Below are 11,548 nucleotides of genomic sequence, written 5' to 3'. Positions count from 1 at the left end.
GATACGCGATTGCCCTCCAGTCCGCATTAATATCATGGAGTGCCTGTATATAATATATGGTATATGGGTCCAAAAACTCCTTGGTAAACCAAAAACTCAGTGGTACCCAAGCGGATGATTGTCATAGCAGATCTTAATTACCTACTGTTATTACGACGGATAAGAAGAATCGAAGCTTTGGGATAAAATCATAGTAATCATTTTAATCGTTGTTTTAGCACTCCTTGGAATGCAAATTCTTCATTTTTTTATTAAAACGAGACATTAATTGTATCCCGTGTGAAACCGGGTAAATCAGCTAGTTTATACAAAAAAATTGTTTTATTATATGCTGTAAACTTGCGTCAGTTGAATGACACTGTTTTATTACATGCTTACATGTTTACATGTCACAAGACTTGCCTTGATTCGTTCCTCCTTATCAAACACAGTGTTTGGTGTTAGAAATTCAGTTCCTAAAACAGAGATGCAGGGTTGTCAAAAGCGCAATTGTTGCAAATATTCTTTTTACCTGGTTAAATAGAGATCTGTAGTAGTAGTAGTAGTAGTAGTAGTAGTAGTAGGTATATTGATTTGAACGTACATGAAATGTTGATTACATTGCGCAATTTTATAATGGGTCCGTATGTATACTCTCATCATCGGTTTTCCTAATTTTACTATTGGCTTTGCGTTTTGTATTTTTTGATAATTCTTTGCCTTTATTTTTTCTAGTGGGAAAAATTTATAAAAACCCCCATGTAAAAATACATAGAGACCTGTTGTATATATTTAATATGAATATATCAAGCTGAACACTATAATAACTCGTACTCTAAAGTAGCCTTTTGGAATTTACAGCATAGCTCTACTGATCTATTTCAACAACCGTTTTTTAATATTCGAATAGACATAGTCACTACTACCTTAGTGTTCTCAATGAGACTGAGCATCTCTTATAACTGATTAAAATTATTCACAGATAGTCTGTGTCATTTTGTGGTAAAAAGGTTTCAGAGACATTATATGTTCTGTGAAATTTACTAAAAATGGCAGCTCGGTAGATTGTAGATGAATCGGTTGTGGCGAATAGTAGTTGGATTTTCCCGAATAGTTTCAGTCATAACAGTCAACTGGTTTTGAAACAAAAACTTATCCCTTTCAGAAAGCTCACAATAATTACAATATTAAAAGGTGAAAAATAACAATTCTTCTTCTTCTTCTTTGGCTCAACAACCGATGCCGGTCAAGGCCTACCAACCCCACTTGTGGGGTTGGCTTTCAGTGACTTATTGATTTCCCCCCATAGCAGGATAGTCAGTCCTACGTATGGCGGCACGGTCTATTTGGGGCTTGAACCCATGACGGGCATGTTATTAAGTCGTACGAGTTGACGACTGTACCATGAGACCGGCTCGAAAAATAACAATTATGAGTTTATTTTAACATTTGATATTTTGAACTAATATTCCATCCATTAACTTATTACACATTTGTCAAGTCTTATTTACTTTAGTAATGTCCAGTATAAAGTGGCTGAGCTATAACCTTCTGAACGGGTTGCGCGACTTTAACATTGGCTGGTTCGCGACGTACAACAGCGTTGAATCCATTATGGTCGTCAGCAGTGTAATCCACGATGCGCTGATGACCATCGGCATCCAGCAAACTGTATTGGCCCTGCACCTGGTCACCGTGGCGTGTCTCGTGCTGACTTTTCACATCTCCAGTGTGCGAATCGTGCACGGAGTACGAGAATTCATAGTTAGCTGGTGCATACTCTTCGACTTGCTTGACGTAGGTGGGCTGGGCATAGCTCTTTACCAGTTCAGGTTGTGCGTAGCTTTTTACCACGGCTGGCTGTACGAAATTTTTGACGATCGCAGGCTGGGCATAGGTTTTAACAATCGCTGGTTGCTGAACTGTTTTGATTAAAGCCGGCTGTGCGTACACTGTCTGTTGTGGTTGTGGCTTGAAAAGAGCGGGCTGTGCGAAATTGATCGGTGCTGCATGGTAGACTGGGTTTATTGGTTGTTGTAAACCGGCATTCACTACGGCAAACACAGCGCACAGTGCAAAAAACTAAAAAAAGAGAATATGTATATAATTAATTATTAAAGAAAACAAACCAAAAGCTATCTCTCATGCACATTTGTGGTACAACTCCTAAGGAGATTGTGCGCGTACTTACTTTGAAAGCCATTCTGTCTAGCCGTATATGCTTAACCAAATATCACCTTTCCCACCAAAAGAAATCAGACGAATGACAGTGTTCTTGGATTCCACATTGTCTTTATATATGCGTTGCACAGTTCGGGGCAAAGTTCCTTGAAGCATTTCCTTGGAAGATTCAAGCACTGGGAAGGTCCTTGTGCGCAGCCGGCTTACGGCGTAGCCACTCTCCGGACGAAGGGGAATGGAGACAGCTGAGTAGGTTTGATCAAGTTGCGTCCCCAGGCGAAACAGTGTGCCCCAGAACGTGTGTGCAGTATTTTCGGAAGTTGAAAGCGGTAACATGAAGCGGAGCAGTATTTCTTCAAGGGCATGCTGGCATGTGGTGTTATGCCTCAGGTGGTGCAGACAGCAAGACAAAGTGTTACTTGATTGGGTCTTGCTGTTTTTGGGGATTGATTCAATTTACGATGTAGGTGAAAACAAAATTGGGGCGTACTGACCAGTTGTTACTTGAAGGTACACCGGTTGGCGACGATCTCGTGGCTGTCCGATAAGTGTAAGAGATTTACTTTCCATATGGTTAGAGCGTGATCTCAATTGTGGCGGTAGGTCAATGCAACTGTAATAGTTTGAAGCACTGAACGAGTCATGATGTGAGCAATATTTTCAGTGACTTTATGACTTAAGTTGAGATACAGTTATGAGGTCATAGGTAAATAGACGTTGTAAAATATCTGCTTAGCACTTTGAGTTAATAACCTTAGGCATATTGCGGGTATTTACATTGTGCAATCCAGTGCCATATGTGGAAAGTGAGTTAGTGAAAATAATTAAATACCAATTTTGATTTTTGAGGATGATATGCTCGTAAATTTTATTTGATACAAATGCGAAAAATAGGTATTATAATAAGTACTTGAAAAATATATAACTTAAGTAAGGAAATAAATTTTCCATATACTAAAGTTAGCATTTGGGAATTTGTGAGTTTTTATAATACTTCTACAACAACTAAATTTTGTATAAGACGAGTTTTGGCTAAAATATAAACAATCAAAACAATTACTGCAATGATTCTCCACATAATAAAATATGTATTACAGCGTTTCGAATCAAATAATGAAATACTTTATCCACCCAGTGGAATGTTTCAAAACGTTAGGGGGATTTGCAAAGAGCTATGCAGCATTACAAGTAAATTGGAGAATCTGTAAAACGCTCTGTATCTGTAAACGCAGCGCTGTAAACGCTTGTAGCGCTGTAGAAAAAAAAACTTAGTATTTTTTTAAATAATAACCCTACCATGTTTAACGAATTCAGAGATATTGAACACACGTTTTAGAAATATTATTAGGAAAGAGTAATAAATATCTTCTTCTTCTTTGGCACAAAGAACCGTTGTCGGTCTAGGTCTGCTTAAACCACTAGTGGGCTTGGCTTGCAGTAACTTATTGAGTACCCATAGCAGGATAGTCAGCCCCACGTAGGGGGACAATAAATCTTTGGACATTGAATCCACGACGGGCATGTTGTTAAGTCGTTGACGACTGCACCACGAGGCCGGCTTCCAATTGCATATTTGATATTAGAACTATTAGAACTATACTATAAGCGTTTCCTACGCCCTATCCTATTCTACATCCTATTCTAAAATTTACTCTCATTATAAGCATTTTCTGACAAATCATAAGATTTTTCAAAATTTTCAAAGAAATCGTGTGACAAAGGACTGCATCTAGTAATTCCACGCTGGTGGTTAGGTACAAATGTGAGGATAATTAATGAATGGGTAATGTTGATTATAAGGTAGGACTGCGACGGAAACTATTAAAACATGTATGTTTAATAAAAATATGTTTTGACACATAGAAGAATCAGTGAAGCAAAGTGTAAAATAGAGGGATGTAGAAATAATAAATTCCAATTACGTTTGAATTATTATGTTGGAAATCTTCTTCTTCTTTGGCACAACAACCGCTGTCGGTCAAGGCCTGCCTGTACCCACTAGTGAAAGTGAGCTTGGCTTTCAGTGACTTTTTATTACCATAGCAGGATAGTCAGTCCTACGTATGGGGGCACGGTCTATTCGAGACGTGAACCCATGACGGGCATGTTGTTAAGTCGTACGAGTTGACGACTGTACCACCAGACCGGCCTTATGTTGGAAATAGGATGCCAATAACATATGTTTTTACATACATTACTCCAAATGCGTAAAACATTGTATGTTTTTTTTTAAATTATAATTTTAATGTTTACAGCGCTACAAGCGAGCGTTAAATAGCTGGTTGCAAAAATCCACTGCTGCTCTGAGCCATTCTCTTGAGCGTTTGACTGATTCCAATATATGCTTGCAAACCTGCATAGCAACATTGCAAATGTCCAATGACAATTTGACACATTACACCGAGTGAATCAAGTATCGATTCAAATTTTATCTGTATTTCCGCATTAGAGGCGCAGATAAAAGTGTAATGATAGTGAGTTTTTTTATCTACACGATCATATTAGAGTAGTTTTCCGAATAAGTAAATTTTTAGTTCAGAAAGCGTTAACTTCACATTTTTCTTTCCTTCTAATTAGCTAGACTGATATGATTATAGGGAATATTTGCGCTGATAATACGGTTATGTTTACCAAAATTGCGTAATAATTGAAATCACCTCACATTTTGTCTTAAAAAATGTCACTTGTATTTGTACTGTTTAACCTATGAGCGTTAAAGATAAATGTCGTGTAACAAGGATGAAAATGAGATAGAGAAAGAGCAAAAGTGCACTTTGAAACTGGTAGTTTGAATCAGCGTCCTGTAACATCTATGCACCTTTCGCATTAGTAATGAGAGAGACCGACGGTTTTGACAACAGCTGGAGCTGGTTGGCTGTAGTACGTTGGTTGTGCAGCAATAATTTTAGCTGGCTGAGCGATAACTTTGGCAATGGCTGGTTGGGCGATGACTTTCTGAACAATTGGCTGCGGGATCTTGATATCGGTTGGTTCGCGATGGACGACCGCGTTGAAACCATTGTGGTCATCGGCGGTGTACTCGACGGTACGCTTGTGTCCATCCGAGTCGATCAAACTGTATTGACCATGCACTTGATCACCGTGGCGAGATTCACGCTGCTCTTTAATGTCGCCGGTATGGTCATCGTGAACACCGTAGGAGAAATCGTACTGTGCATCGTGATCTTCATCGATGTGTTTCACGAGGGTCGGCTGAGCAATGGTTTTCACGATCGTGGGCTGTGCAATTTTTTTGACGATAGCGGCTGGCTGGGCCAAGTGAGTAGAATAGGAAGCTGGCTGATACGATGTATGAATTTGCTCGACGGGAATCACTCCGGCGCTTGCTACAGCCAGAACAGCGAAAAGGGCAACAAACTGTAGACGGTGAAGAAAGAAGTGGAATGAGTTAGGCTTTCACCGTGACAATCGTGTGATAATAACCGAAACACCTACTTTGAACGCCATCTTGTATGCTTTTCCAAGTGCACTAGATCTGAAGATTCAATCTAAACTGATGGTTCAAGTTGGTAGGCTCAATGCTTTTATACGGTCTCTCGGCTGCTTGCCGAATGATCGATGAACGCTGGCTGTCACAGTCGAAGGGACCTCAACAAGCGGGCGTCCTGTCAGACCCTGGAACGGTCTAGCAATTTCTCTGCGGTTGCTATTAGCCGTTCTTTTTGCATGTTGAGACTGATATTTTTTGTTAATTCATTTTTTGCACATTTTATTTGCATCGCTGCAATTCTCGGCTCCAAAAGGAGTATAACATTTCTCCCACCATTTGTTGCCGGTGGAATTGTAGTAATTGGGAAGCCTGTTTTATTATCTTCTTCTTAGCTTAACGTATCGGTAGACCGGTTCCGATTCGGCCAACGATGCGAGACGGTACTTTCAGTTTCGCTTTTCAAGATACAAGTTCAGATGTTGCATAACCATGCGAATGGATCGCCTGAGGGGAGATTTTGTGCTAGCGTGTTCGGGAATCCATTTTGAGCGATTTTTTCTTCGTTTGTTTGTTTTTTGTCTCACTGCATACTGTTGAAGGGTGGGACAGAAAAGGTGAAAATGGAACAATCATTAAAAAACCGCACATATTACGGCCAGTGATCTTGTGAGGGTAACAGAAAGAAACATACGTGATGTGAACATCCCTGACCATGGGCATGATCAGTGGACGGAAGCACCCTATTCATCTAAAGCTCTTGAACGAAGCCCACTTTTTCCTGTCATAAGAGCATCTATTTAAATCCTTCTTAGTATTGCAAACAACTGGTTGGGAACATCGAATGTGCCATTTTCTGGGACAGTGAGCAGAGACTTTACACTTCACTGCGCGTCAAGGTCGATTGTTAACAGATGTACCGGACCTGAACAGAAACGATAGCTTTCATTTTCAGCCAGTGTTTTTACAAAGTTATTTTCCATCTTATGTTGTTAGTAACGATTGATTATGAAGACTTTCCAGTATTTATCGAAACTTATTTTTTAAGCGATTTAGTTTTCTTAATAAATGGTTATAAAACAAATGTATAAATTCAAATGTCCAACTATAACAAACACGCTTTTGTTTATTTTCCGTCGAACATCGTTTGCTTTATTAAATTGTTATATGAATGGCATTATACAACATCACATTACTAGGGAAATCATCACTGTGATGGATGGATCTATGAGATTATTTGCAAAATCAAATCATTAACATGTCAGGTATGGCGGTGAGAACGTTTCGCGTCTGGCAGTGATACAGCGTAGCAGTTCAATTACTGTACTGATAAGAAACTGAGGGCGCTTGGAATCGAACCTCCGATTGGGATGCAGTTTCTTGTACGACTTGACGACGATCATCTCGATTGTCACGTCCCTCTTCCCGGCGTTCGTCTCGTCTCTCTTCACGGTGCTCGTTAAGGCGATCTGTTCGGCGTTCTTCGTGACGTTCATCGACTCGGTCATCGCGAGCACTGCTTTGGCGGTTGTCTTCACGGGTAGTATCGCGTCGGTCTTCACGGCGGTCCTCGCGGCGATCCTCCCGGCGGTCCTCACGGCGTTCCTCACGACGTTCCTCACGGCGCTCTTCATGGCGGTCTTCTCGGCGATCGTCATGTCGTTCATCGCGTCCGTCATCATTCCGGCGTTCATTTCGTCGATCATCACGCGGCTCCTCAGGACGATCGTTTCGAACAGTTTCGTGGCGATCTTCACGGCCGTTACGCTCATCTTCGCTGATTTCTTCTCTATTAACACGCGATGTTTGATCTCGGCGACGAATTTGATCGACTCGTGAAACGGATGTATAAGCTGGAGCTATAATAGTATCAATAGTGTAAAGAGGAGCAACAGTTTGGGCAGGGATGAATTGCAAAATGTGATTCAGTCGTGGGCGATGGGCAGGTTCACGGCGTTGTTCGGCATTGAATCCAGTGCGGTCATCAGCACGGTAGTTGACAATTTGCCGGATACCGTCAGCATCAACCCAAGAGTACTGTCCACGGACGTGTCCATTACGGCGAGATTCTTCCTGGCTTTTCTGGTCTCCGGTAACTGGGTCGTGAACCGAATATGAAAAATCGTATCCAACCTGTTCATCGCTTTGATCGTGCGCATCGGTGGCATATCGTTTTAAATCCCATGGGTCGTTCTGCTGTTGCTGCTGCTGTTGTTGCTGCTGTTGCTGTTGCTGTTGCTGCTGTTGCTGTTGCTGCTGTTGCTGCTGCTGTTGTTGTTGTTGTTGTAGCTGTTGTTGCTGTTGCTGTTGTAGTTGCGGTTGTTGTTGCAGCTGTTGATGATAGTCTTGAAGACTAGCAGCGCTCACAGCTGCGATTAAGAATATCGTAAACTGAAAACAGTAATATACATGGTTAGTGATTCATACAATGAAAAAGTTTTTTTTTCCAAAATTACCTTCAACGCCATCGCAACGTTGATGGTGTTTGAATTCTAGTAATGTGTAAGAACCAAGCTGCGATCAAACTGATACCGTTTGCTGAGAGATGTGGCCCTTTTATAGTGCTTATCATTCTAGCTCTAGGTGTCTTCTTAGTCTATGACGACAAGTATGGTACATGGTAAGATGACACTGGGCGTGATTGATGCGGTGTTTTGAGTTCACTACTATGCCTAGGTGGCTCTAAGTATCATGGTTGGTATCAAATATCCTAAACAACCTTTCTATTGCCTTGAACATATCTTAGTACTTTTAACGGTAGACTGTGGTTTACCGATAGAGAGGGTTAGGTTTTCATTCACTTACTCTGATTGTAATAGGAACTGCTAAGTAACATACACATTTCTGAATGTCATTATAGTTCAAGCAACGTTAGTGGTTTACCGATAGAGAGGGTTAGGTTTTCATTCACTTACTCTGATTGTAATAGGAACTGCTAAGTAACATACACATTTCTGAATGTCATTATAGTTCAAGCAACGTTAGCTGAAAGGTGATGTGTATTAGTTATTATTGTCAATGATACGCAGAACAAAGCGGCCTGTTCAGTCACAGGCACGGAAGCACTGTCAAGTGGATAGAAGGATTTAACACGACCTAATCACGTGTAATAAAACTTTAACTTAAAGAACGGCAATACACAAATTCAACCTCAAAGTTAACGCAATTTAAGCGTCAATGAACACGTTATGCATATAAAATGTGAATCCTATCGCCGTCATAGGAAGGTTTTTGTATGGTTTCTGCATTATGTATTGTTAGTACTATCGTGCGAAACATTTTAGGAAGAAAATCAATATCAAAAATCGAGTAGCTAGAAAGTTTGTTCGTAAACAACATTTTTAATTTATGATATTTTGAGCACACCAATGACCAGGGATGTACTAAATTGGGCATTTTAAATTTTGGTAAATATGAAAATAAAAGTGTTGAACCATAATCTCGTTCAAAATAAAACAAAATTGTTAAAATATTTCGTTACAGCGAAAATGTATATACCTAAAGTCCGAATAAGTTTACGAAAAAATGTGTTGTTCAAAACTTCAATTCAAACGAAAATACCCTATATTTACACAGGTAAAAACGAAAAAGGTACCCCCCCCCCCCAAAACAAAAAGAAAATACCGCGTAAAAAGGTGGGGTAGATATGGTACAACACTGCCCGTGAGTCCATAGCTGGTAGAGCTTACAATGTGTGCCAGGAATTCTAGAACAATAAAGAAAACTATAAAACATTTACCGTTACGGAGTAACAGTGAAGCTAAATTGAAAGTGTACAAATGAATGTTCGTGAACTCGGTTGACATTTTGATCGCAACCGAATCAAAGCTCAAGACTGAAAAAGAGAAATGTAGTACACAATATTGAAAACAATTCAGTCGCCTGTACGAAACTGGTACAGTTCTTCAGACCATCGAGTAAGGTTGCCTGATTTTGGGTTGCTAAAAGTTGCATCAGCCTAGAGTATGGTGTTGAACTGGATTAAAAAGTATTTTGGATGGGAGGCGAAGTTAATTGTAGCTTTTCTGCACATAAGATGCGCAGTATGTATTCACACGCGGTAGTGTAACGTTCGAGCATAAGATGAGAAATGGAGTGTGTGTTGTGTCGAAAGAAATATGTAAAGTGATCATCTTAAGAGATGAAAGATAAGTGAATTTTGTAGCTAGTGTGATAAAAGAATAATTGCGATAGGTTGTGGTTATACGGTGTTAATTGTGTGTAGAAATAGTGCTAACGAGCTAAACTTAAAAAACGGCAGTAAAAAAAATATATCCAGATAGCTATAACCGTAATGAAGATATCAAATTACTAAAACAAGTGTGAGCAATATAATTTAAAAACTTAGTGAAAACAGGTGCTCTCTATTAGAAAACTAATATGATATTATTTAAACAGTGTTTTAATGAATTTAACCTACAAAACCTGTTTCAATACTATGATCAATATACAAGAGCAAGATTGGTTTTTCAATATCTTCAATATTTTTTATACAATCTGAACTCACCAAGTAAACGTGGACAGCCTGCCAAATATTAAATTAGAGCGTTTTAATTGACACATAGAAAAGGCTCCTTTCAAACTGTTCCATAAGATTTTAAAGAAAAACGGTTTTTTTTATGTAAATACGTACATTTTAATTGAACTGTTAGGCAATTATCGAACATAGAGCTAAAATATGCCACTTAAAAATCATTTATCTATCGAGCTCTGTATATTTTGATTGTAGTTTTACAACATGTATTCCAAGGTACAACAGGCGAATATGCTGTATTTTAGAAGGAACATTGGGAATCATTGCAAATTGGTCCAGAATTAATTCTTGTTAGCATGATGTAAACCCTCTTAGCCGCGTTCGAGAGCAAGATGGTCAGAAGGATTCTTGACCTCATATGTGTGGAAGGACAATGGAGGAGCCGTTATAGCGACCTCACTGTCTTGCAGCGTATCAAGCTCGCCAGGCTCCGGTGGGCTGGCCATGTTGTACGCATAGAAACAGACAACTCTGCCCGTAAAGTCTTTTTAGGCCGTCCACAAGGACAGAGGAGGCGCGGTAGGCCCAAATTGAGGTGGCAAGATGGCGTGGAAGCATCTGCTATTAAGGCCGGGATAACGGACTGGCATACGCAGGCGTGAGACCGTGAGCGGTTTCGGACACTCGAGATCCCGAGGCAGGCCAACGTTAGCGACGGATAAGTAAGTAAGTAAGCATGTTGTAAAATTTGTTTCTTGTGTCCGATAAAGGGCCGCGTTCTCGGGTAAAGGGGAATTGTATCTACTATCAGCATAACAGTGTTTTGATCATCACATATAGTGGAACCGCTTATAACAAGTTTAATCCGTTCCAATGACTCACTCGTTATGCGGGAGGCTCTTTTTCATAAAATTTGAAATAATTGATTCCAGGACTAGAAAATAATTAGTTCCAAGACAAGAAATCAATTCTTCGTATCGAAATTATCACCTGCAAGAGCAAATAGATCAATAATGCATGCAAGAACACATTCATCAATACACCTCATACTAGTGCAACACACGCTTCTTGGGGAGATACACTACACACTAAAATCCACGTCCTGCCCACTTCCACGGCCAAAGTCGAAAAGAGCCTTCAATATTGTCAAATAAGAAGGACGGAAATCGAGCAATTAAACAGAATACACTATCTCACTTACTCCACTTTTCGTTAAGCGCAGAAAAACTCTCAGCTCCGATATCTGATCTGAAAAGAGTTATTTTGTATGACTTTGTGATTTTGGACTAGTAGTTGGTGTTAATGTGTCACCTCCTTTACACTTTTGGCGGATTGATCATTTTACATAATTTCTCATAGTTTGGATACGTTCGTCGTTACCACCTTACTCACCCAAAGTGATCATTGTTTTTAAAAGACACACAATCGTATAACAGATTTCCTCGAGCTTAAATTAGTTTAAAATA

General features: G+C 39.8%; 3 protein-coding genes across 3 annotated transcripts; all 3 read right to left on the bottom strand.

Annotated features, from left to right (window-relative positions):
- Positions 1-1,399: 1,399 nt before the first annotated feature.
- LOC121595953 (cuticle protein 8-like) lies at positions 1,400-2,582 on the bottom strand. The gene is made up of 2 exons (XM_041920451.1): positions 2,171-2,582; positions 1,400-2,061 (listed from the first exon to the last, which is right to left on the bottom strand). The coding sequence occupies exons 1-2, from the start codon at positions 2,180-2,182 to the stop codon at positions 1,492-1,494; spliced, it is 582 nt and encodes a 193-aa protein (XP_041776385.1). The 5' UTR covers positions 2,183-2,582; the 3' UTR covers positions 1,400-1,491.
- Positions 2,583-4,367: 1,785 nt separating this feature from the next.
- LOC121595955 (cuticle protein 7-like) lies at positions 4,368-5,814 on the bottom strand. The gene is made up of 2 exons (XM_041920452.1): positions 5,617-5,814; positions 4,368-5,538 (listed from the first exon to the last, which is right to left on the bottom strand). The coding sequence occupies exons 1-2, from the start codon at positions 5,626-5,628 to the stop codon at positions 4,987-4,989; spliced, it is 564 nt and encodes a 187-aa protein (XP_041776386.1). The 5' UTR covers positions 5,629-5,814; the 3' UTR covers positions 4,368-4,986.
- A 919-nt stretch (positions 5,815-6,733) lies between these two features.
- On the bottom strand, positions 6,734-8,153 carry LOC121595947 (ras-interacting protein RIP3-like). The gene is made up of 2 exons (XM_041920442.1): positions 8,065-8,153; positions 6,734-7,999 (listed from the first exon to the last, which is right to left on the bottom strand). The coding sequence occupies exons 1-2, from the start codon at positions 8,074-8,076 to the stop codon at positions 6,923-6,925; spliced, it is 1,089 nt and encodes a 362-aa protein (XP_041776376.1). The 5' UTR covers positions 8,077-8,153; the 3' UTR covers positions 6,734-6,922.
- Between the last annotated feature and the right edge of the window lie 3,395 nt (positions 8,154-11,548).

This window comes from Anopheles merus, chromosome 3R, assembly GCF_017562075.2.
Source record: "Anopheles merus strain MAF chromosome 3R, AmerM5.1, whole genome shotgun sequence".
Taxonomy (NCBI): domain Eukaryota; kingdom Metazoa; phylum Arthropoda; class Insecta; order Diptera; family Culicidae; genus Anopheles; species Anopheles merus.
Note: the sequence above shows the minus strand (reverse complement) of the source record. Positions and strands in the feature narration are given on the sequence as shown.